Here is a 22,984-nt window from a genome sequence, read left to right as displayed (position 1 = left end):
TGTTAGTTAAAGGTGGCTGTGTGTCGGGCCGGCCCGAAGCCCAGCTCGGCACGTAAAAAGCACGGTCCGGCACGGTTACGAAGTCGTGAGCCGTGGGCCAGGCCTAGGCATTAACTTTTTGGAAAAAGTCCCACAAGACACGGCACGACTCGACCCGGCACGATAAAGCTCGCTAAATTTAGTGAAATTAGCCTTAGACACGACGGGTTGGCCCGGCACGAAAGCCCGTGGGTTCGTGCTGGCCTGGGCCTTGTTTTGAACTTTTTCGGCTCGGCCCGACACGATGCAATGTGGGCCTGTTGTGGGCCAGGCCCACAACCATCTTTAGTGTTAGTTGCTGGTAACTGTAAGCTGTCAAATCGGATCATTAGTCGGTCACGGATCGGGTCTAAACGGGTAATTTTAATTTTACGTGTGCCTGTGCGGGGTCATCGTGCGCATGCGGAATGAATGCATAAACTTTTATTTTCGGGTCACTTCGGTTTTCGTTGAACGTCGGTCGAATCAGGTCAGTTTTTTACCGTCCTATTTGCATGTTCGATATTGTGCGATTGTGTAAACTCTCAATTATTGTATTAGGAAACCTACTTTTCTATATCACACACAACAATCATAACAGTAGAAGGTCGAACGCAGAGACTGGATCAAGATTTCAAAAATATTTGTCGAGTCAAGCCTTTGGTGAAAATGTCTGCAAATTGATACCTCGTAGACTCGTAGGAACATGTAACACTTGAATCTGACCCAACACAACCTTTTCTCGTATGAAATGAATATCCATCTCAACACACTTTCCGCGTTCGGAATTAGTTATCAACAATGCTTCTACTAAAAGAAAAGGATAAATCTAAACATAACAACACATTTTAACATCATTTTAACACATAATCTGATAAATGTTAATATATTGTCCATACTAGTAATTCATTGATGACAATTGACAAAGCATATTCTCAAACATAGATCCATACAATTGGAATAATGCTGGAGAAAAATACACCTAATCTACAAAATCTTTTTCTCACATATATACATTGAGAGAGTTCTCATTTTAGAGAAGCCAATATGGAATCAAAGAAGAAAAGAGAAAAGTTACAGACTTGAGAAACTTGCAGACGGCCTTACTGGCTTACTGCGGTATAGAGGCGCATAGCTGTGTAGGAGAACACTGGTGTCTCGTATGAACATGATTAACGATCTGCATTCTAGAACACGAAGATGTTCATTCTCGGAAGAAAGTAAGTCTCGAGCGATTGCGAGTGTTCCCGTGTTTCTGAAGAAAGTAGCAGTGAAGTTGAGAAAACCCTTTACTGGTTTCTGTCATAGAAAATTCAGGCAGGCTTGACTGAGTTGGTTGCATCCAGATTCTAGAGCTTTGATGCTGGTAAGAAATAGACCTGATCAAAAGACGGGTCGGGCTGTGTTCGGGCCAGGCCATTGTCTTGAGGATCTGCCCATCATGCCGGGTCGGGCCAAGCTTCAGGCTGATTTTGTGTACCCAAAACCCGCCATTTCAGACCAAAAATATTCGGGTCATTTTTCGGGATGGGACACTTTAAGAACTGAAACTGTAGTTTTGCGTTGGCCAAAACCCGTCAAAGTTTTTAAATTTTGGGCCGGGCCTGGAGACCGGGCCTAAACATTCTGTCCAACCCCGCTAATTTTCGGGGCGGGCTCATGTTGATCAGCAATACTCATGCATCATCCCAAACAGCCTTCTGAGAGTTATACAAAGCAATATTTGCTTCCCACCATCTTGGAGAAATCTAGGGCACGGATCGATGATATCCATCTACAAAAACACATAGCAAGGTTATTGTATTGAAACAGCAAAAGAAGAAAACAGAACAGCCTTAAGTAAACATACATAATCAAGAAATGAGAATGAAAATGAAAATTTTTCAAGTATTCCTAAATTGGTTGGCAACTTGCCATGTTGGTGCAACTCTTGCAAGCATGGATAAAATTAAATTTTCGGATTTTTCATGAAATGCCCCTGAGGTTTATCTTAATGCACCAAATACCCCTAAACTTTCCAGAATGCACCAAATACCCCTGAGGTTTAGTATAAATACACAAAATGCCCACAAGGCTAACGGACGTTAAGTACCCGTTAGCGTATGTTTACCTTTATGCCCTTAATAAACCGTTTTCTCTACTTATCCTAACATTAACCCCTTAATTATATTAATCAACTCTTAATTACATTAATTAATCCTTAATTAAATTAATTAACCCTTAATTACATTAACTAATCCTTAATTAAATTAATTAACCCTTAATTAAATTAATTAATTATTATCTAAAAAAACCAATTACCCCCAAATTTTTTGGGATTCTCCATTGCCACCCTGTTGTTTCCTTTGGTCTGTCTCCTCAATTCCCACCACCACCAATGTCAACCCTCTCTCCATTATCAATACCAACCATAACTCCTGCTTCCAAGTTCCACCTCCATGCCTAATCTCTCTCCTTCCCTCACCCTCCACACTGATCTAATTTGAGGAGTTAAGCAACCACATGACCTTCATCCTCGCAGCACCAACGAATTAGAGGAGAGAGAACGCCACCACCACCAAACCCCACCGCTGCATGCCGCCACCACCAAACCCCACTCCCCCTTCCTCACCGATGACGTTTCCCTCCCCCGCACTTCCCCCATCTTCCTCATTGCTCCCCACTGCCGCCGTCACCACCAAACCCGTGTTTCCCTTCCCTGCACTTCCCCCACCTTCCTCATTGCTCCCCACTACCGCCGCCACCAAACCCCACTCCCCCTTCCTCACCGGCGTCGTTGCCCACCCCCCACTTCCCCCTCCGTTACGATAATTGCGACTAGATTGCTGATTTGGGGATCAATTTTTTTGGGATCTGGATTTTGAGGAGAGAGGAAAATCGATGTGCTTATCTGCCGTGGAACAGGCTGGTGTCGGTGGCGGTGTGGGGTGGTGGTGAGGAAGAGAAGGGGTTAGCAGGGTGGTGTGTGTGGTGGTGGTGATGAAGAGAAGGGCTGCCATGGAAGACAGGGAAGAAGGAAGGGGAGAGAGAAAAAAACAAAAAATAAAAAATAAGAAATTAAAAGGGAAAGAGAAAAAATAAAAATTAAATTAAATTAAAGTTAAAGTTAACGGATAAGTTAACGGAGTTAACGGAAAATAGTCATTTTGGGTATTTTGTGTATTTATACTAAACCTCGGGGGTATTTGGTGCATTCTGGAAAGTTTAAGGGTATTTGGTGCATTAAGATAAACCTCAGGGGCATTTCATGAAAAATCCGTTAAATTTTTGATAATTTTCACCTTTTAGAGTTCGATTTTTGAAATATACCACCTTATAATTTTATTTTTTTCAATTAACCCCTTTTATTTACCAAAAAGTTGAAAGATAAATAAAAGGTGATAACTTACCTTTCAACTTTTTGGTAAATAAAAGGTGTCAAGTGAAAAAAAAAAGTTTAATAAGTTGGTAAATTTCAAAAATCAAACTTTAAAAGGTGGTAATTATCAAAAATCCTAAAATTAATACGAAGTATATCTTTTTGTAAATCAAAATGCTGATAAGTTATCTAGAACAATTCTGAGCAAATATTTAGAGACTGATGGACATGCTCACCAGTATTTGATGTTCCTGTGAGGAGGAAAACCCGGTCAGACCGTCAGACAGCAGCCAAGTTGTTGGCTATCCCAGTTGCATCTCATTATGGAAAATGCAGGTAACTGATGTGCAGATCAGTACGTGCAGATCAGTAGCCAGCTTAGCTGCCACAACTTTGAGATTGGGACCTTGCGCCTGCTCACTCTACCATAATCAACATTGAAGTCAAGGCATTGGTGCAGATCAATCCAGATCAACATTGAAGTCAATGTGCTGCTGCAGATCAATCCAGATCAACATTGAAGTTCAGGTGTTGCTGCAGATCAATCCAGATCAACATTGAAGTTCAGGTGTTGATGCAGATCAATCCAGAGCAAAATATATCTCCCTATCAGCAAGGATGTTATACTGTATTCGGGAGAATAAAGCGTTTGCCAGTGCAACTTTTCATGCGCCAGTTATCAAACAAAAGGCCGTGTGATGCTACCTGATAAATCAATTGACAAATTTATTCTCATGGTTCAAACATCAAGATTAAAATATATATATAAAGCTTGAAGAATGTATTTTCCTGTTTGATTAATTCCACGTAGGGCATAAGTATAATTTTAATGTATTTGCAAAATAGCACAGGGAATATAAATTAAAACCTATAAATAGCAAAGGTATGAAGCTAGAAAACCTCATACTTGGTATCAAATTAAATAAGCAAAGGGAAAACCTCATAAATAACTAGAGCCTTAATGTTGCTGCTTCAACGAGAACAAAAGATGTATGTTTATATATTTCCTCCGTTTTCTTTAGTTGCATCATTTGGGTTGGGCATAAATATTAAGAAAAAAAGTAAATATCAAGAATGCCCATGTGATAAGAAACAACTAGGTAGAAAACGTTAGGTGTTAATGGTAAATATAAAATATGTGTAACGGTAAAATTGGTATTTGGCGTGTGAATACCCAAAAAAATGTGAATGCATACCATAAAAGGAAACGGTGCAACTAATATGCGACTTCCATAAAAAGAAAATGGTGCAAGTAAAAAAAACGGATGAAGTATCTAACATCATGACACAATCATCAGCAATATATTCAACAAACTAATGTATAATATATCCAAACCATCAGACGAATTTAACATCCTTCCTATTATGAAAAGTAATGATGAACCACAGGGCTAAATTAGTAACTCACCATGATCACACAAGATAAGAGTCATCCTGTATCCATTGGAACTGTAGTTTCCCCGGGTCTTATTTCTAAATTTGATAAAATTAACGCCAGTTTCTCCAGCATGTTAACGCCTCTTTCACCTTGTGCTTTGAAATATTCTAACAAAAACAAGAGACCCGATTGGTTGATTAAGAAACCGTCCCAATCAAGAGGAGATTTCCCGTTCTTATTCCCGAGTTTATTCAAAAAATCAGCTACACTATTGCAGAACATTGATGCATTGGTTACAGTCCAATGAGAGAAAATGGCACCAGCAAAACCAGGGAACTTATCATTGGGCAATAACATAACAGCACCAACAATTTCTGGTGTGGGAGCACAAGAACTACACAGTGCAAGATGACCTCCAACAACAATACCACTAGTCTTTGAATCAAAATCAGTTGAGAAGAAACAGCCCAAAAGCAACTTCTCAACAGGAAACTCGGATACCGTGAGTTCTGATCTGATTAATCCCCAAACGTTGTGCTGATCAACTTGTTTCCAGTAAATAGACCTTCTAATTAGTTGAAGAACCTTTTTAACATCTTCACCAAATATAGTGACCCTTTTCAATCCCAAATCCATTTGCATGTACAAAAGATCAGTGTCTTCCAACTGAGTGACAAGTAACAGGATTACATCTTCATCACTAAGTGATATATCAGGAAGATTAGAGAAGATATAACAAAAGAGATCCTTAAAAAATTTGCTCTTCCATAAAGAACAAGAAATCACATCCATTGAAAGGAGTTTACCAGGAACTATACCCACTTCTTTACTTAAAGAATCCTTAGCATGTGAAAAGATACTCCTATATGAGGCAAAAGCACTATCAATCATCTTGGAGATTAGTTTTTTATCAACCTCGGGATTAGGAGTAATTGTTCCATTAACATGATCATCATTTCCAGAAGTAGTAAGTGACATATATCCTTCAATGTGATTCTTCAGCAAGGGCATTTTTGTATAATTGATGTCAGTGGTGTAACTTGCTCCATAGCCTGCTTCATGTGCTTCATGTGCAAGTCTTGATGCATACGACAATAACCGAGGTCCAACTAAACAGCCATTCCTTGACCACCAGAATAACATCAGTCTAATACTTTGGTGTTGAGAAATGATGAATGTACGGATTATCGCAGCAGTGACAGATTGGACTTCATCATCAGCATTATCATCACTATTTGGAAGACTTCCAACAGGTGAAAAAAGGTTGTAGCCAGCCAACTCAAGCTCCTTCTTTAACTCACATGCTAAATATTCAGAGCCAATACCACCAAATTTTCCTTCATTAGCAGGATTTATGTACAAACGCAAGATGTTTTCCACTAGTTTTTGGCCTTCTTTGCTTGAAATTATCATGAACTCTCTTATTTTTCTGATCAAATTTGTCAAATTGTCAACTTGGCCCTCGCACAACGAAGCAGCTGAAGTTGGTTTCAATACAGATATGTGTTGAGCACTCAATTCAGCATTTCTAGGACATGCGCGAAGTTTAGCAGATTGGTGTGTCTGAATTTCCAGATAGGGTGGATTAGGCGAAGTCTGGGGTGGCATTTCAGAAGAAAGATATTCAGGTGGCATTTCAGGAGAAGGATTTCCAGATTGGACCTTGGACATAAATCTTTGAAGCATCTCTTTGACAAAAGGAGACAACAACTTGCAAGAACTAAAAATGTCAAGGGAACCAATAACTCCTTTACTGACTAGCATGCTTATAGCAGATGACACACCATTGTATATGACATTTTTCCTATCCATATCATAGTTTTCAACAACCAGTAACAAAAACTCTAGTAAAGAATTGGTTATATCAATGTATCTAGGTATAGAGTTTACCATCAACAACATTGCAGGCTCAACATTCATAACATTGTCAACCTTTTCATCAAAAAACAGCCAATCATAAAACAATGTAAGCTTCACATTAGCTTCAAAGTATTTCTTTGAACATAATTTCAACAACCAGCCAATAACAGCCCACCTCGGCATTATATCAGATTGAAGTATCTCATTCGAGGGGTGGTGCGAACAACAGATGAACCGAACAATGTCAGAGACAAGAGTCTCTCTTTCGGGCGCAAAAAGGAATTTCCTAGTGAACCATGCTTGGTGCCTTCTCTGAGAACCGAGCTTTACATGGGTAAGTAAAAACCGTAACTGAGTTTCCATTTCAGGAGTTATTCTAAGTAAGAAATACCTACTAGATGTCTTCATCCCATAAATATGAGAAATATCAGTAAACCCAGAAGTCTGAAACGAATTAGGGTTCAACAATAAATCCTTCCATATAGCTCGAAACTCAGGAATATGAACCAAATCCTGTAAAAGACGAACTAAATCCCTCCCAATCCTCAAGCACAAATGAAACTTTTCTCTCAACATTCTAACACAAAACCCAATTTCTTTCCTCTTTAACACTATCAATTTCGGACTTTGCGCAAGGCGATAATGATCAGCTAATAACCTAAGATATGTGTACAAAGCACTAGATAAAACAAGGGGTTCTTCATCCAATATCGAATCCCATTTCGATGTAAACAGGTTAACAATCTCAAAGCTAAGCCATAAATTCCCTTCACTGAAATCCCCACCAACAATTTGCCTCAAAAGAGATACCAAAAGACTGTCAAAACCTACCCCAGAAACATCAATCATAACAGAAGCAACCCAAATCAACTGAACTTTAGGGAATTCCAACATCTTTGAGTACAACCCATCAACAATTTGTGAAATTAAATGGATAAATAAGCAATACCCATCATTAACAATGGCATGTAAGTATTTCATATGAGTTTTGGCCAAATTGGGTTCACATAAAACCCCATAAACAATTGCCTTATTTAGGTTTATGTACTCTTCAGGGGAAGGGATAATTAACTTTAATGGGGGTGTTAATTTAGGTTGAAGAAGGGTATAAGATTCTCTAAGAGAGAGTTCTAGCTGATTTGGGGCTTCATGGGGGGCTAGAGTAATCAATTTTGAAGCCATGTCTGTGATTTTAATGGAGCAGAAACACAATTTAGAGGCAGAAAGGAAACTTAGGAATGGTTGAAAAAGTTGAAGAGATTGAGAGCAGGAGTACCTTGTTATGGTGGCGCATGGCGGCGAGGTGGTGGTTGTGTGGCAGTGTGGGGGATGTACCGGGAAAAAAAGCAAGGGAAGAAGTAGAGAAAATGGGAAGCTATTTTAAATATTTTGAAAAGTAAACATTGGAAAAAGGAAAATTCCGCCTTGCGTAAATATGGCATTGGGCCTAGCCGGGCCTAGTACGAAAAAGGCACGGCCCATCATGAGCACGAAGTCGTGAGTCAGACATGGGCCACGTTTTTTTTTTGAGAAAGCACCGCAAGGCACGACATTACAAAAAACACGATAGATTGATTAAACTTAGGATTAGGCACGACAACTCGACCCGAAATACGATACCGGCCGGCCCACAACCATTTTTACCCATAGCAGAGGGGGATCCGAGCGTAAGAAAGACCTATTATACGCGCTCGTAGTAATATTAACCACTCGGCTAAGAGTTCGTTAGTTAGTAATTGTACATAGGTATAAGATAAATATGGATAAACTACGAGGGATACGAAATGTGTAAATAGTATGAAGAAAGATAGTAAGATGTGTTATTTACTTATATGAACTAAAATTATATTATTAATTATTTAATTATCAATATATATCTTACGTATTTATACTCCCTGCATTTTCTTTTAATCAATATGTTTTTTCAATCTACACACTTGATCTTACTCTATCCGATCTTTTAAGTGTTATGATTTGACCAACACATAATTTTAGGATGTTAAGTTGAATTTATTACAGAGTAAAATGTTCTGCAAGTGGGATAGCGGGGATGGGGATAAGGATAGCGATTGGGATAGAAGTCATTTTATCCCTCTAATCCTATACCTAGGGGCTAGGGAGTGCTGGTATAAGGGGAGGGACAAAAGATATTGAGGTGGTGGAGTAGTGATATCGTTTCCCACCTCATATCCCTGTGGTCTAGGGATCAAATTTCATGGGACTCATTTGATGGATTTCCCCTTAAACCCCCTCAGGCGAGTCCTCTTCGTCTTACCTTTAAAAAAAAGAAGAAAAAAAAAATAAGGAGAGGGACAAAGATTATGTGAGGACAACATTGCCCTTAGTGAAAAGAAATGAAGGAGAAAGAGAATGGGAGAGTTAGTAAGGGATATAAAAGTAACTTTGCTACTTATTCCACTCCATTTCCCAACTCACACCACACAAGGGATAATACTTATTTTATCTTTATCTCAATTACAAATTCCTCGTTATCTTACCCTCTTATCTCTAAAAAATACTTATCCCTCATACCAAGCTCCCCCTGATTATACGTTTATCAAGAACGTGTCCCCTTCATGGCTTCACATAGACTATAAAGTATTTGTCATCACTCGTATTTTGAGAAATTAGGTACACCTACACTCGTATTTTGAGAAATTAGGTACACCTGCGATAATTGAGCATGGCGACTTATGTTGAAATGAGGAGTAAGGAAGTTTAGATCGATAAAGATGAAAAGCTTTACACTAACCAATAACCACTGCAAAAACCAAATAGGTGACCCGATCCTTTATTATTAAAAGTACACCTAAAATCAACATCCCCCTATGAAATTAGCACATGCGATTAACATAAGGGAAGCTCGATTTGTAAATGAACAAGTTCACCTAAAATGACCAATTCACAATCAATTTGTACATTAATCACAAAATTATCGAAAATACACCTAAAATCAACATCTGAAAAGAACAATTTGTACATTAATCACGAAATTATCAAAAATACACCTAAAATCAACATCTGAAGAGAACAATTTGTACATTAATCACGAAATTACCGAAAATGCACCTAAAATCAACATCTGAAAAGAACAATCACTGCGGAATGGCCTATATCCAACCAAGTTAAGAAGGTTAGAAGAAAACCTGAAAATTGCTTTCATTATATCAGAAATTTACAAGGCATCAACTTTCCAACAATAGCCAGCAACCCTATATATTGAATTTACATTTCTCGCCCTCAATCCTCACACATCTCACAATTTTGAAAAAGAAATTTCAAGAAAATTACAAGAATTGGATTTGGAGAAGGGGGAAGAAGACTAGAAGAAAAAAAAGAATCAAAGAAAAACAAATCGAACCTCTGCATATCGATCTGGACTGTGTTAATATTAGTCCGAGATTCATAGCTTCAAAGATCAGCACAAAATCGTGTGGAACAACAGAATGCATTCGTTGTAGGAGAGAGAAACTTGAAGAATGAGTAAAATTCCCGAGGTTGTACAGAAATCATGTATCGGTGATGAATGAGCCAACAGAATGCATAAAATTCCCGAGGTCTAAATACAGATATCATTTATCGGTGATGAATGAGCCAAGTTCACTTTCAACACCAATACTCGACTTATCACCTGTACCTGTACGAACATTGTAGTGTTCGTATACTCTTGCTCGGTTTTCTGCCCACCATTGTTCTGCTTGCTTTTCACTAAACCTTTTCCGGCTGCAATAAACAGGGGAAAAAAACAAGGATTTTAACTTAAAAACGGTTGAAATGCTTCTGTTTCTGACAAGCAAAAGAGATTTGAGCTACCGTCTACTTGGAGCAGGGGAAGTGTTATTGAATATCACAAATTAGAAGGTGCACCAGGTTGTATGTAGCTCTAGATGCAAGCGGGGTAAAACACATTTTTACGGTTATTTAAACCACATTTTTTCAATTTAAAAGCACATTTTTGTAGTTTTGCACATTTTTACAATTTAAAAGCAAATTTTTACAGTTTTAAAGCACACTTTTACAGTTTAAAAGCACATACATTTTTTAGAAAAGTTCTTTTTATTTTAGTGATTGTTTTGTACTTAACAATATGTGCTTTTAAAGCGGATGTGTTTTGTGTTAGTAAATATGTGCTTTTAGTGGGTATATATGTGATTTAAAACAATAAAAATGTGTTTTTTGAAAGATTAAAAATACAAAATGACCCGGTTGCACGGTGTACCTTCTACCAATTGAATATCACAAGGACCTGAATATAAAAATCTACGAAACAGCTCGAACAAAAACTAAAATAGGACTAGAGAAGAAAAGCACTGACCTAAAACGAACTCTCTTTAGATCCTTGATACCGCCAGGTAAGGAGACAAATGTAATATATACACCGGGCTCATCTTGCTCAACCCATTCGTTCTCTGGACGAGGTTCACCTTCTCGAGTTCTATTTCCATTTCTTGTTGCCTCTGAATTAACTATTCTACTTTGAACAGAACTACGGCTACTAGGGGTGGCTGACCCGTTTGAAAGAACCAGACCGTTAAAACCAAATGAGTCAAGGCTAGGTATTATCTGATCATTAAATTGTTCAATTGAGGAATTCGAGATGTCTGCAAAAGTAGGGGTGGAGGAGGACAACGATGGAAATGAAGGAGACTTGTTGTTTCGTGTAGCTCCAACAGGCAGCCTTTCAGCCATCTCTTTTAGCTGTTTAAAGAATAAGAAAGGTAAAAATTACTCATTAGAGAAAAATCACATCTACAATCAGTAGATTCTTGCAACAAAATTAACTATCACAGATTTTCGTGAATCAAATATCAAACTCATAACACATGTGCACCACATTATACAACAAGACTCCATACTCCGTAGTGATGTCAAAAGAATGTGATATAAGTTTCGGTCAAGAGTCGAGCACACAATATGAAGAAATAAGGAGAAAGTTGAGAAATACCTGGGCAGTTAGTGATTTAATCACTTCCTTAGCCGCTTTGCATTTCGCAGTCTCTTCACCTGCTATTGCAATCGCCTCCTTTAGTTGTTTGTTTGTTCTTTCCAATTCAACTTCTTGAACCTGGGCTTTGCGAGTGAGAGTTTCCACCTATAAGAAAGGAACAGAGAAATAATATTAAAATCATAAACAACCAAGTGGCCTTAATTTTGAAATCAACGATAATAATCCACATTCTCATAACAAACTTGATTAACAGATTTCAGTTAGTCATGAGAATTTAATGTTTCCAAATACGCAAGAAACTGTCAAAAGACATATTATTATTTAAGATACAATGGAATTAGGATTTAGGAGTGATGCTATAAACAGTATTGGTCCCCTGTCCAATATAAGGGAAATGCCAAGAAAGTGTCTAAAAGTAGAGCCTTGACTCATAATCTCGCCGAAAGACTAAAGAAGACATGTGTCACGTATTTGAGACTACATTTAGAAAAAGAAAAGGTGCCAATCAAACAACTTAGCAGGTCAGAGTCCCAACAGCGGCTTCTATTGTTCAATCTCTAAAATTTGATGTAAAACATAGAGTCCTGAAGGTCTGTAGTAAGAGGATCAATGAGATAGATAGAAACTGGTTGTATGCTCTATAACTGGTTTTAGGACAGTTCAGACTCAGCTTGTTGAGTCTTGTTGTTTCTGGCAGTCTGTATTCTAAGTGCTCCATGTTGGTGTGCTTTGTTCACTTTCTGCCTAGGTTGTAACCAGTTTCAAGGTAATATAATTTCTCTCTTGCTTGTCAAAAAAAAAAAACAAAAAAAAAACATTCATACTTTCTAGGAAAAAGTAAAATATTCAACATAAAGGGATGAATCAATAGTCATAAAGATGGCTGTGGGGCAGGACGGGTCGTGCTCCGGGCCGAGCCCATGGGTCAAGGGCCCATGGGCTGTCGGGCCGGGCCAAGTCGCCTTGCCTAAGCCTAATTTTACTAAATTTAGCATGCTTTGTCGTGCCGTGCTTTTTCCAAAAAAATCGGCCCACGACTTTGTGCTTGTGTCGGGTCATGCTTTTTTTCGTACCGGGTTGGGTCTCGGGTCAGCCCGGCCCACAACCATCTTTAAATAGTCATGGAAGTAACAGACGTACAAGCAAACAAGCAAAGCAAGTAAGCTCCATACCTGTGCTCTCAATCGGATAACCTCCTGGCTAAGGCCATCATTGGCCCGCTTGGCATCATCAACAGTCACTTTTGGAGACATGAGTCCTGAGAGGGTTGGGGTAGGTGTTGTTGAACGAGGAGGACTTGGTCGTCTAGAGATTGGTGATGTTGCTCGAGAAACTATTCTGGATCCCGGAACTGAAGCAGAGAAAAATTTCTTTGATGAACCAAACATGGGATTAAAAGATCTAGATATATTAGCTCCCCATTGTGACCCTCCATTTGGTATAGGTGATACGCGACTGCTATCATATTCATACTTCTTGTTTTTCTTAGATCGACCTTCCGAGGAGTCCATTGAAGAGTATCTTGCAAGCTGACCACGAGATCCAGAATCAAGCTTGTCCTCTCTCTCATTTGACTCACTCCCTTGATTCACAATTCCTCTTCTACTAGCAGAGGAGCGGGTAGAAGCACCAGTCTCAACTGCTTTTCTAAGTTTAGCAAGGCAATTATCACAGACCCGATAAGGTTTGTTTGGATTAGGCGCCATAGAAGCCTTGAAAGACTTCTTACTACTACACGAATGACAAAATAGAAGCCCACAATTGTAGCAGTTATGCCGTTTTCTTTTGAAGTTAAACGGCAAGCGACACCCAGAACACATTGACTGATCGACCCCCGAGACCCACTTATGCAGACAGATTGCGGCAGTGAAGTTTGTACCACAAGCAATACTTCTCACTTGTTTATCCTTCAGAGCTCCTACTAATGTGGGCCCATTTCGATCTTCTGTATCCCCATGACCTAATCGTCCGTTGGCACCCTTACCCCACGTGTAAACTTCAGTTCTTGAGGTCAAGGCAGCAACATGATAAGCACCACAAGCTATCTCCTCTACAAAACACTTTAGGATCTTTCCTTCCACACGTGTTGGAAGCTTCCCATCACTATGAGGATTACCAAGCTGGCCATAAACAGGGCTACCCATTGTATAAACATGACCAGAAGTTGTAAGTGCAACTGTTATGCTATGTCCACAGGCAACCTGACAAAAAGTAGGCTCAACGAGGGCAGCAACACACGTGGGCACAAGTTTTGCTTCCTTATCACCATGCCCAAGTCGACCTTTATCTCCATCACCCCAAGTAAATAGCTTACCTGAAGAGCAGTTGCTGGACCCTGAACTGCCCACCATAACTTCCACAACTGCAGCAGTATGCCAGACACCACAAGCAGCTCGAACTGTGCGAAGACCCTTTAGAGAATCCACTTCTCTGGGCATGGAAACACTTTTACGGTCTCCATGGCCCAAAACACCGAATGTGCCATCTCCAAAAGTAAATAATTGCCCAGCAGAGGTCACAACAGCTGTGTGCCAAGGTCCACACGAGATGTATGAGACATGTATGCCCTCTAATGGACCATTCACTCTTTTCGGGACCCAGTGGCTAACATCATTTCCATGCCCAAGAAGGCCAAAATTGAAAGCACCATCACCCCAGGTGTACAATTCACCAGAAAGGGTGACAGCACAAGTATGATGCTCCCCACATGCTACTAGCTCAATGTTGGTGGTGTTTAGGGCGTCAATGAGCTTTGGATGTGATACATCAGCATCCACCCCATGCCCCAGTCTGCCGCCAGTTTCCTCACCCCATGAAAAAATCTCTCCTTGCTTGGTAACTAAAGCTGCATGCCGTCCGCCACAAGCTATGTTCTGGACATCCAGGACTACAGCAGACTCTAATGCCTTAGGCAACAAAGAATCGATCTTATTACCAAAACAACTACCTAGTCTACGCACTCCACCACCCAATACACCATCTCCTGTACCTTCTCCCCAGATGAAAACATCACCCAGGGCATCCCCCTCGTCAAGACCAGAACCTTGACTTGATGAGCTAACAGCACTTGATAGACTGACTCTAAAAGTATCTGGACCCATTCCTTTCATGTGATTATATACACTATCTGAACCTGATGAGATGGAATGGACTGACATAGTAGCAGAATCTGAAGGGAAAAAACCTTTAGGAGGCGCAGTGAACATCACATCTGAAAATGCTGTGTCCAGAGCATTTTTAGGGGGGCTGCCGTATGGGCTTTGGAGACGAAGGTGATCGCTGCTATCCTGAAATCATTAAAATAAAAATCAGTCAAGCATGAAATATAAAATGTCAACAAGAAATTGATACTTTATTTTATTATATGGTACCTTTTGCAAGCCATCTCCACTAGCAAAGGGAGAGTGTAAAGGAGAGCTTCTTCGTGTATAGGTCCTAGGACTATTTGCTTCAGATGGAATGCTATCGCTCCTTGATTCCGTTCTCCACTTCCTCTGATGACTCCTCGAAATCAAAGCTTTGAGACCACTAAACCATACTTCAGCTTCATCCTTGTCCTTGCAAATCTGAAAATGAGAAGTAATATGACAACTGTTGAAGAGAAATGATAGAAGAAAGGGCCAGCGGAAGGAGAATTACATACAAGAAGGTATGGAAAATTTCTTACCAAGTCCAACGATCTATCATTATATATGAGAGAAAATGACTGATATTCCTTCTCAGGTCGAGGATATCTTTGAAAAATTGGCTGTATGGAGATAGAATTGATTAGTACAGATCCACCATAATGAATTCAAAATGGACTTCAATCAAAACCATACAAGACCATAGGAAAAAATCTAAATGACCATAAAACGGAGGCTTATACGCCCCCATCCCTTCCACCACCATCACCCACTCACCCCGAAATAAAACCAAACACACTGGATATATGATTTTTTCACGTAAACCAAAACATTTACATTAAAAATTACTAGATTCTTGGTTAATTTACAGGATGCTCATAAGTAACTTCCCTGTTAGTTGATAGAAAAAATATTATTCTTTAATAAGATCGTAAGAGTTAAAGAAAGTGACTTACTGTGCGCTGGCCAGAAATAATTCTGGATACATGGCTCAGCTTCAGGTGCTTCTCCTCTTTCCCCGAGAACCATATCAAAACAGATTCATCCTGTAACCAATATTTAAGTCATAAAGTTACTAGATGAAAGCAGTCAAAGTACTACAAACTTGGTCATATATTTGAGGAATCCTATATTTGAAGCAGGAAAGAACAACATAAACCAAACAAGTTCATGAAAACAGAAAAACTTACATTCGATAGCCGGAATGGACAGAACTTTGGCTTTCCTCTTCTTCCATACTTAAGCAGATATGCACCTTTTTTAAGGGCAGTAATTGCCTGCAATGAATCCAGCTAATAACCTATAAATGGATTCAATATACAAGCTGGGAAGAGGATAAGAATCATGCTCAAAGTGGTCGCTGAAATGCTTAAAGGAGATTATTCATGGGTAACATACTGACGCAGTTTAAATCTGTCCCACAAGTCTTCTTCGTGCAAGAGGATAGAGTATACAACTATACATAATCATGAATCTTTCAAAAACTTAAACAACTATTACAATAACTATGATATTCATGTGGCCTCTGGTCTGTTATAGAAGGCAGCAAACAAGAACTACATACTGAGTTACTGACAGAAGCAATTAAAAGCTAAGACTGAGCTGCTTCTTGGCAACCACTGGTATGAGGCCAAGTGTAACATAGTTGTAATTGAAGATCAGAAGTTTGATAGATATAATCCGAGACAAATCGTATATGAAACTTGTCTGTAGTGTAATTGTATCTTACTCCCCAGCAATGTAGCCCTTCTAATGACACCTAAACTACCCTCTTTTTCAAGTAATATTAGCAGTTCATAAGATGCTCAAGATTTTTAAGTTAAATCTTTGGCATTTCTGTAACACTAAAATCTTGCATTTTCTCCTAACATACTCTTAGAGCACATTTTATGTGTTGGAAACGGAATAAATTAACTGTTTCCATCATCTATTGTTGGTAGGTATGAGAGTTGGGGTAACATAATCCATTTACTAAGTGTAACCTTCACCAGTCATTTGCTACCTTTCCCAAGACTATGGTAACAAAATTATTACCCTCCTCAATCCCCAACTTGATACAAGTGATTCCTTTCCTAAGTTATGTCAAACAACTCATAATAGTAACAATTAACATTACCCTTTCCCCTTCCCCCTTTCTGTTTGTTCCCATTCCATTCTCTTTCCTGAATTTATACCAAACATGCACTTAAAACCAATCATTTATCAGAAGCAAAACAATGAAGTTGCATAGTATCTAAATCAGTATTGAAGTGAAGTTGAATTGAGATTACAAACCCTTCAGAAAGGGTTTAATAAAGTCACATAAAGAACTTGATTCACTGGACAAGATACCAAACTCATGGCTACATAGATTTACTGTGGGAACAATTAAAACCGATACTACGTGCAAACTCTCCTAATTTTATGAAATACATGACAAATTTAGCCGAATTTGGTCTCAGACAATTTCCCCAAGTTTCAAATGCATGGATAGTTTATCCTCATATTCACTATCAACACCTAGTAACTCGTATTCCTCCTCACCTTAGCAATGTCATCTAATTAACACACTCGAACACAAAACAACACTCGGACTCTACATAGATTTACTGTGAACATCTATGTTACTCGTACTCTTCAACACGACATCAAAATCGTCTAATGGGAACACTGGAAACCGATACTACGTGCATACTCACTTAATTTAATGAAAAACGTGATAAATTTAGCCGAAATAGGTCTCACAATGCCAAGTTTATCCTCAGATTTACTATCAACACCTAGTTACTCAAATTCCTCCTCACCAAAAGTAGCAATGTCGTTTAATTAACACAATGGAACACAAAACAACACTCGGACTCTCCTGCTTAGCCGAATTGGGCGGCAGATGAACTCCAAATGCCTCAACTCGTAGCACTCGATTATGATCAAATTAATAGCACTTTCAATTTTCAATTGCAACAAATGCTCAAGATAAGTTCAATAGTTTCACCTAAAAATAGCAATTGCTAGTACAAACTTCACAGTTCTTACACCAAAATGCTCGAACACTCATAATTGCAAAATAATTAAGCATAAAAACAGAAATTAGTACTAAAAACAGTAAGAAATTAAGAGTTTACCTGCTCAATATCTCTTTCAACAGGGCCATTGCGAGTAAGATCTGTAGTCATTCTATCCATCTCCGCAAAAAATCGAGCTCAGAAATCAGACTTTTGCCCCAAAAATCAAACAGAAAAAACTAAAGAAAATCAACTTAAACTCAATTCATCCATTCTCAAAGTAATGAAACCCTTCCATACATCAAATTCTTCAACAAAATGTTGCAGAATTTCATCAAATCAATTTCCACTTCATCAAGCAATCCAGAAACTTCGGATTTCCGCCATTTATTTATTCAATAAGCAGCTTAATTCAAGCTGAATTAACACTAAGAAATGACAAGAATTACAAAATCGAAATCGAAAATGCGAAAGAAAACAAAAAAAAAATAGTGGAATTATTTTTTTAATTTCTTTTGAGGTCAATTGAAAGTCAAACGTCGATTGACTAGCGCCGGAAAAAAGAAAAGAGGAGAGAGAAAATAGCAGCTTTTTGGGGGGGATTGATGAATGAATTGAAGAAAATGGTCAGAAGTGGAGAAATCAGCGAAAAGGTTGGAGAGAGAGAATCTGAGAGAGAGAGGGAGGGAGTAAATGATCTGGGAATCAGTTGCAGAGAGTTCAGAGGAGAGAGAAAGTGATAGAGAGAGAATCTGAGAGAGAGAGAGAGAGAGAGAGAGAGAGAGAGATGAGTTTCTGTGAGGAGAGAGAGTGAGTGAGAAAAGGAGGAGGACCAGTTTAGTAATTTACTATAGTACCAGTACTTTTTTACTCCTCCAGAAAAAAAAAAATGAAAATGAAAATGAAAATAAAGGGAAAGGAGAAGAAAAAGGTATAAAGAAAAAGGGAGAAAAAATAAAGTTGAGAAATATTTGTCATCTAAATTAATGGCAAAAAATATAATGGCACGGAAAAATCACGACACGACACAACACGAATATAAAGTCGCAGGTCGTGAGTTGGGCTCATGCAATATTTCACTTTTTTGCCAAAAGCTCGACAAGTCGGTCACGGTCTAACACGACAAAAGAACGTTAAATTGAGGGAAAGCACGGCCCGACCCATCACGAGAAAATGCGAGATGGGTCGTGTCATTTTTTAAATTTCTTGCACAGCCCCGGACTCTACATGTGAGTTTGTCGTCGGTTGGGCCTGTTCAGGCACAAAGCACGTTGATCCGGCCAACAATTATCTTTAGAGGATATATGAATGGTGACTGGACCTAAATTAACTCATTTGTTGTTTTAATATATTATTGGGATAATGAAAAGACATAAAAGGAGGTCTATGACTCAACTAATGTGTATTGTTACATGAAAGATAAATACTCTGATTATAGAAAAATCTCCATAGGTGTATTTTGATTAGGAAGGGTACGAATATAATAAGAACGTTAACATACGTTCTCTTGGTGAATAAAGATGAAAGTCATGAAACGATCATTAAATTTCATAAGGTTTATAGTTCAGCTGGGTGTAACCGCTATCTCACATAGTAATTATGTTTTGGGAAAAAAAGATGAACTTCATACCGAGCCTACATAGTCAGTAATTTGGTAATTAAATTTCATTCCAACGCAAAATAGAAAATAAGTTTTAAAATAACCATACTTCTATTAATAGTTAGGAATATATTTGTGTACAACAAAATTGTGATCAGCTCAAGTTATCACATCGCATTAACCAAATTAATATCCAATTTCTCGAATGTGATTTCAAGGTTGATTTGTACAAGAATAATGTCCATGTGCAAAGAATAGGTGGACTTTAAGGCCTTCCAAAATGTCTTAGACAAGGTCCATTAATACTATACACAAAAAACATTTGCTTTAAAGAGTAAGTTTTACCAAGAGATTTGGGACAACTCACAAATTCTCTACAAACTTTGTGTTACATCAATGGGTCCTACCTTATGTTGCATGAATTTGATCATTGAATTGGGTGGTGTATAAGTTAGTGACTACTTCTTGTTATTTGGCTAATAGGGTAGGACCCTATGATGATAGATACCCGCAATTATATACTCCCTCTGTTTCATATTATCATTTCTGATATTTTAATCAATACATCTTTTTGTTCTTCGATCTGTTTTTAGTTTTAGCCATGTAATTTCCGGGAAATGATAAATCCAAGGAAGAATTTCACTTCTTCCTAGGAAATCAACTTAAAAAAATATAGATTTTCTTGAAACAAGTAAAATTTTCCTTGGATTTATCATTTCCCTAATTTTCTACCCAACCATCCTCGCTCCCACTTTTTGGTTTACTTTTTCAGTAATTAAACAACGCTTAAATTTTTCCCTTTTCCAATACAACTACAACCCAACCATTCCCACATCCACTTTGAACTTGTGACATATCGTACACAAATATTAGATTTTAATCGCTAAGTCAGGACATCATTGATATTCTAGATATATCTAAATCAAGTATGAGAGTTGACAATAATGATCAAATTTGTGATAATATAACTTCCTCTTTTACACAATTGAGTGACAAATCATATGTGAGTAACTTTTTAATAACTTAGATGATTTTTTTTCATAAACAATCAAGATTATAATTATAACTAGTTATAATAAATATCTTGCTTTAAACCCAATAAGAAATTATCCCCCAAAAAAATGAGGAAAACATATTTTATAAACTTGCTTTGAGTGGTCATATTCCTTCCCTACTCTAACCAAACTAACCTTGTAGTAGTGGTACATCAATCTATTCTTTTTGATGGGAAAAAGTGGATTGCCCTTTTTTCCTTACAAACCCCATTGCTTTGCATTGGTATCTAATAATTTACACAATACTTGGACCAACTTTTAAATCCATCTCATCTAGACCTGTCAAACGGGTCGGTCGGGTCGGGTTGTAAAAAATTATTTTCGGGTTCGGGTTAGATCGGGTCGGTCACTTTCGGGTTCGGGTTTACAAATGCTTGTTCAAGACCCAGAACTTTCGGGTTCGGGTCGACCCAACGGGTTGAGAGATTTTAAAACGCGCATTATATTTTCATTAATTTAGGTGATAAATATACAAAATATGGGCACAAATTAACAAATTTTCCTACACAAGTTTATATTTAGTCAAATTCAACCATAAAATGACGTATAATTCAAATCAAAATCATATTACACACAATAATAGTAAAAACAACGTGTTTATTATGCTTAAATTTTCTCATAATCACATTTATTACTATAAATACAACGATTTTCAATCGGTCGGGTCCAAAACGGGTTCGGTCGGGTTTTGACCCATTACTTTTCGGGTTGCTCGGGTTCGGATAAAATCGGGTTACGGGTCACAAAATCTTGTTCAGGACCCAGTATTTTCGGGTCGGGTTCGGGTCGGGTTTCGGGTCGGGTCGATTTTTGACAGGTCTAATCCCATCCAATCCACAATCACAAACATATCCAATATGAGGTGGCAATTTGCGTTTCGTAATAAATGACACACTTCACTAGACACATATTTTAAGAAAATTTTATGTCGTAATGTTGATTGCAATATCTCCGACGACTCTACGATACAGTCTAAGATTCGTATGGTTTTCTAAAATACGAGAAATCAAATGTGTAATAGTTTATTCTCTTACAATCGCGCTAAATATCGTGTGAATTTATGTTTCCTTGCGTATGACTTAATTTTTTTCATTACCCGTTTATTGCTATGCAAATTACAAAGAGTTTAGTAAGAAAAATTCCCCAACTATTGTTAGTAATTCGTCTCTTTTTTCGATTTCAATTTGACTTTTGCCTCGGATACAAGTACCCGTTTCGAGTAATACAAAACAAATGGATTCATGCATGTAAAATGAGAAATGATGGAGTAATGAATTTGTCTGAGTGACTAACCGGTCTGGATCGATTGGATCAGTCTTGGTCACTTTAAGCCTGACCCGACCCGAAAAATAACGGAATTTGGGCAGATTTTTAGGCCCGGAAAATCAGGCCTACCCCGACCTGTCATGATATTAACCTTTTTCGGCAAGTCAAATTTCGAATTTTAGATACAAAATTTGGTAGGGCAAAAAAATAGCCCGAAAAGCCCACTATTTTTTGCACAAAAATGGGTTGATTTTGGCCATGGCCTAGGCCGAACCCGACTTTTGATCAGCTCTAGATCGGAATCAAGCAAAGTACTCCACCACAGTTTCATGGTCAAACATGATGTCCCATAAACAAAAGTCATACCAAATTAAGCGCAAACTCTACAACAAAAGGTCTTGTGCGCACAAGGTGTACAATAAATTTATTGTACACCAAGATAACTTTTACTCATTTTTTGTAACTTTAACCTAGTTTGATTAACTTTTATATTAGTAAATAAAAAGTTGAAGATAAACATTTAAATGATAATTTTACACATTATTAGTGATTTTGAAGAAATAAGTTTTATTAAAATGAAAAAAAATTCACTAAAAAATAGATAATTTTTACATATATAAGCTTAACTTTTAAGCATGTTGAGTTAACTTTTACTCTGGTGTACAATATTTATTGTACAACCCTTGTAAATAAGAATTTGTGGTAAAATTATTATATATCTCATATGATATTCTATCCTGTAAGATAACTACGTTATCCTCAACACCCTCCCGCAATTAGGGGTGTTCATTGGTCCAAACCCGGACCGGAACGGACCAACCCGGACCGACCGATATTTTGATATTCAAAACCCGAAGACCGGACCAATTATGCATGGAACGGACCGGACCGAACTGAAAAAATCGGTTCAAAACCCGAACCATACCGTTTTGGACCAATTGTAGGCCTATTATATATTTTTTATTTTTTCTACAAATTATGGTAAAAAAGAAAAATATATATATAAAAAAACCAATTGTTTAAGGCTTTTTTGTAAGATAAAATAAAATATATCATAATATAATAATATTTACAACATAGTAAAGGAGAGAATTAAATTTTTGAATAGTTTATATTATATTTTATTAAGGAAATATCGGTTCGGGCCAAAATCGAGTTTTGGACCGCACCAGACAGGACCGAAGACCGAAATTTGATATTTTATGACCCGAAGACCGGACCGATTGTCTTCAGTCCGATCCATTTTTCGGTTCGGACCAATTTTTGCACACCCCTACCCGCAACCGTAACCGCAATTTCACTGCTAAAAATTAAGCAAGGGTCGGGCTTCGGGCCGGCCTACCACCATCTTCCTTCTCACCTTTCTTTAGTTGACAATAGTATGAATGATGTCTC

At 38.0% G+C, this 22,984-nt stretch overlaps 2 protein-coding genes across 2 annotated transcripts; both read right to left on the bottom strand.

Moving 5' to 3' along the window:
• Positions 1 to 864: 864 nt before the first annotated feature.
• LOC110783288 (uncharacterized) lies at positions 865 to 7,994 on the bottom strand. Its single transcript, XM_021987604.2, has 3 exons — positions 4,785 to 7,994; positions 3,613 to 4,081; positions 865 to 1,792 (listed from the first exon to the last, which is right to left on the bottom strand). Exon 1 carries the CDS (start codon positions 7,794 to 7,796, stop codon positions 4,806 to 4,808), a length of 2,991 nt encoding a protein of 996 aa, XP_021843296.1. The 5' UTR covers positions 7,797 to 7,994; the 3' UTR covers positions 865 to 1,792; positions 3,613 to 4,081; positions 4,785 to 4,805.
• Positions 7,995 to 9,628: 1,634 nt separating this feature from the next.
• LOC110783287 (PH, RCC1 and FYVE domains-containing protein 1) lies at positions 9,629 to 18,479 on the bottom strand. The gene is made up of 9 exons (XM_021987603.2): positions 17,789 to 18,479; positions 15,878 to 15,964; positions 15,644 to 15,733; positions 15,230 to 15,310; positions 14,934 to 15,128; positions 12,735 to 14,849; positions 11,560 to 11,706; positions 10,930 to 11,312; positions 9,629 to 10,337 (listed from the first exon to the last, which is right to left on the bottom strand). The coding sequence occupies exons 1-9, from the start codon at positions 17,846 to 17,848 to the stop codon at positions 10,187 to 10,189; spliced, it is 3,309 nt and encodes a 1,102-aa protein (XP_021843295.1). The 5' UTR covers positions 17,849 to 18,479; the 3' UTR covers positions 9,629 to 10,186.
• Positions 18,480 to 22,984: the final 4,505 nt, after the last annotated feature.

Source organism: Spinacia oleracea, chromosome 4 (assembly GCF_020520425.1).
Source record: "Spinacia oleracea cultivar Varoflay chromosome 4, BTI_SOV_V1, whole genome shotgun sequence".
In the NCBI taxonomy this organism is placed as follows: Eukaryota; Viridiplantae; Streptophyta; class Magnoliopsida; order Caryophyllales; family Amaranthaceae; genus Spinacia; species Spinacia oleracea.
The sequence above is the reverse complement of the archived record's forward strand: the minus strand, read 5'-3'. Positions and strand labels throughout refer to the sequence as shown.

Excerpts from the sequence above, each read along its gene's own strand:
- LOC110783288 (XM_021987604.2), bottom strand. The coding sequence starts at position 7,796 with ATGGCTTCAAAATTGATTACTCTAGCCCCCCATGAAGCCCCAAATCAG.
- LOC110783287 (XM_021987603.2), bottom strand. The coding sequence starts at position 17,848 with ATGGATAGAATGACTACAGATCTTACTCGCAATGGCCCTGTTGAAAGA. Across the intron at positions 15,129-15,229 it reads ATGATAGATCGTTGGACTTG|ATTTGCAAGGACAAGGATGA; the intron begins GTAAGAAATTTT and ends TCTCATTTTCAG. Across the intron at positions 10,338-10,929 it reads CTAAAGAGAGTTCGTTTTAG|CCGGAAAAGGTTTAGTGAAA; the intron begins GTCAGTGCTTTT and ends TGTTTATTGCAG.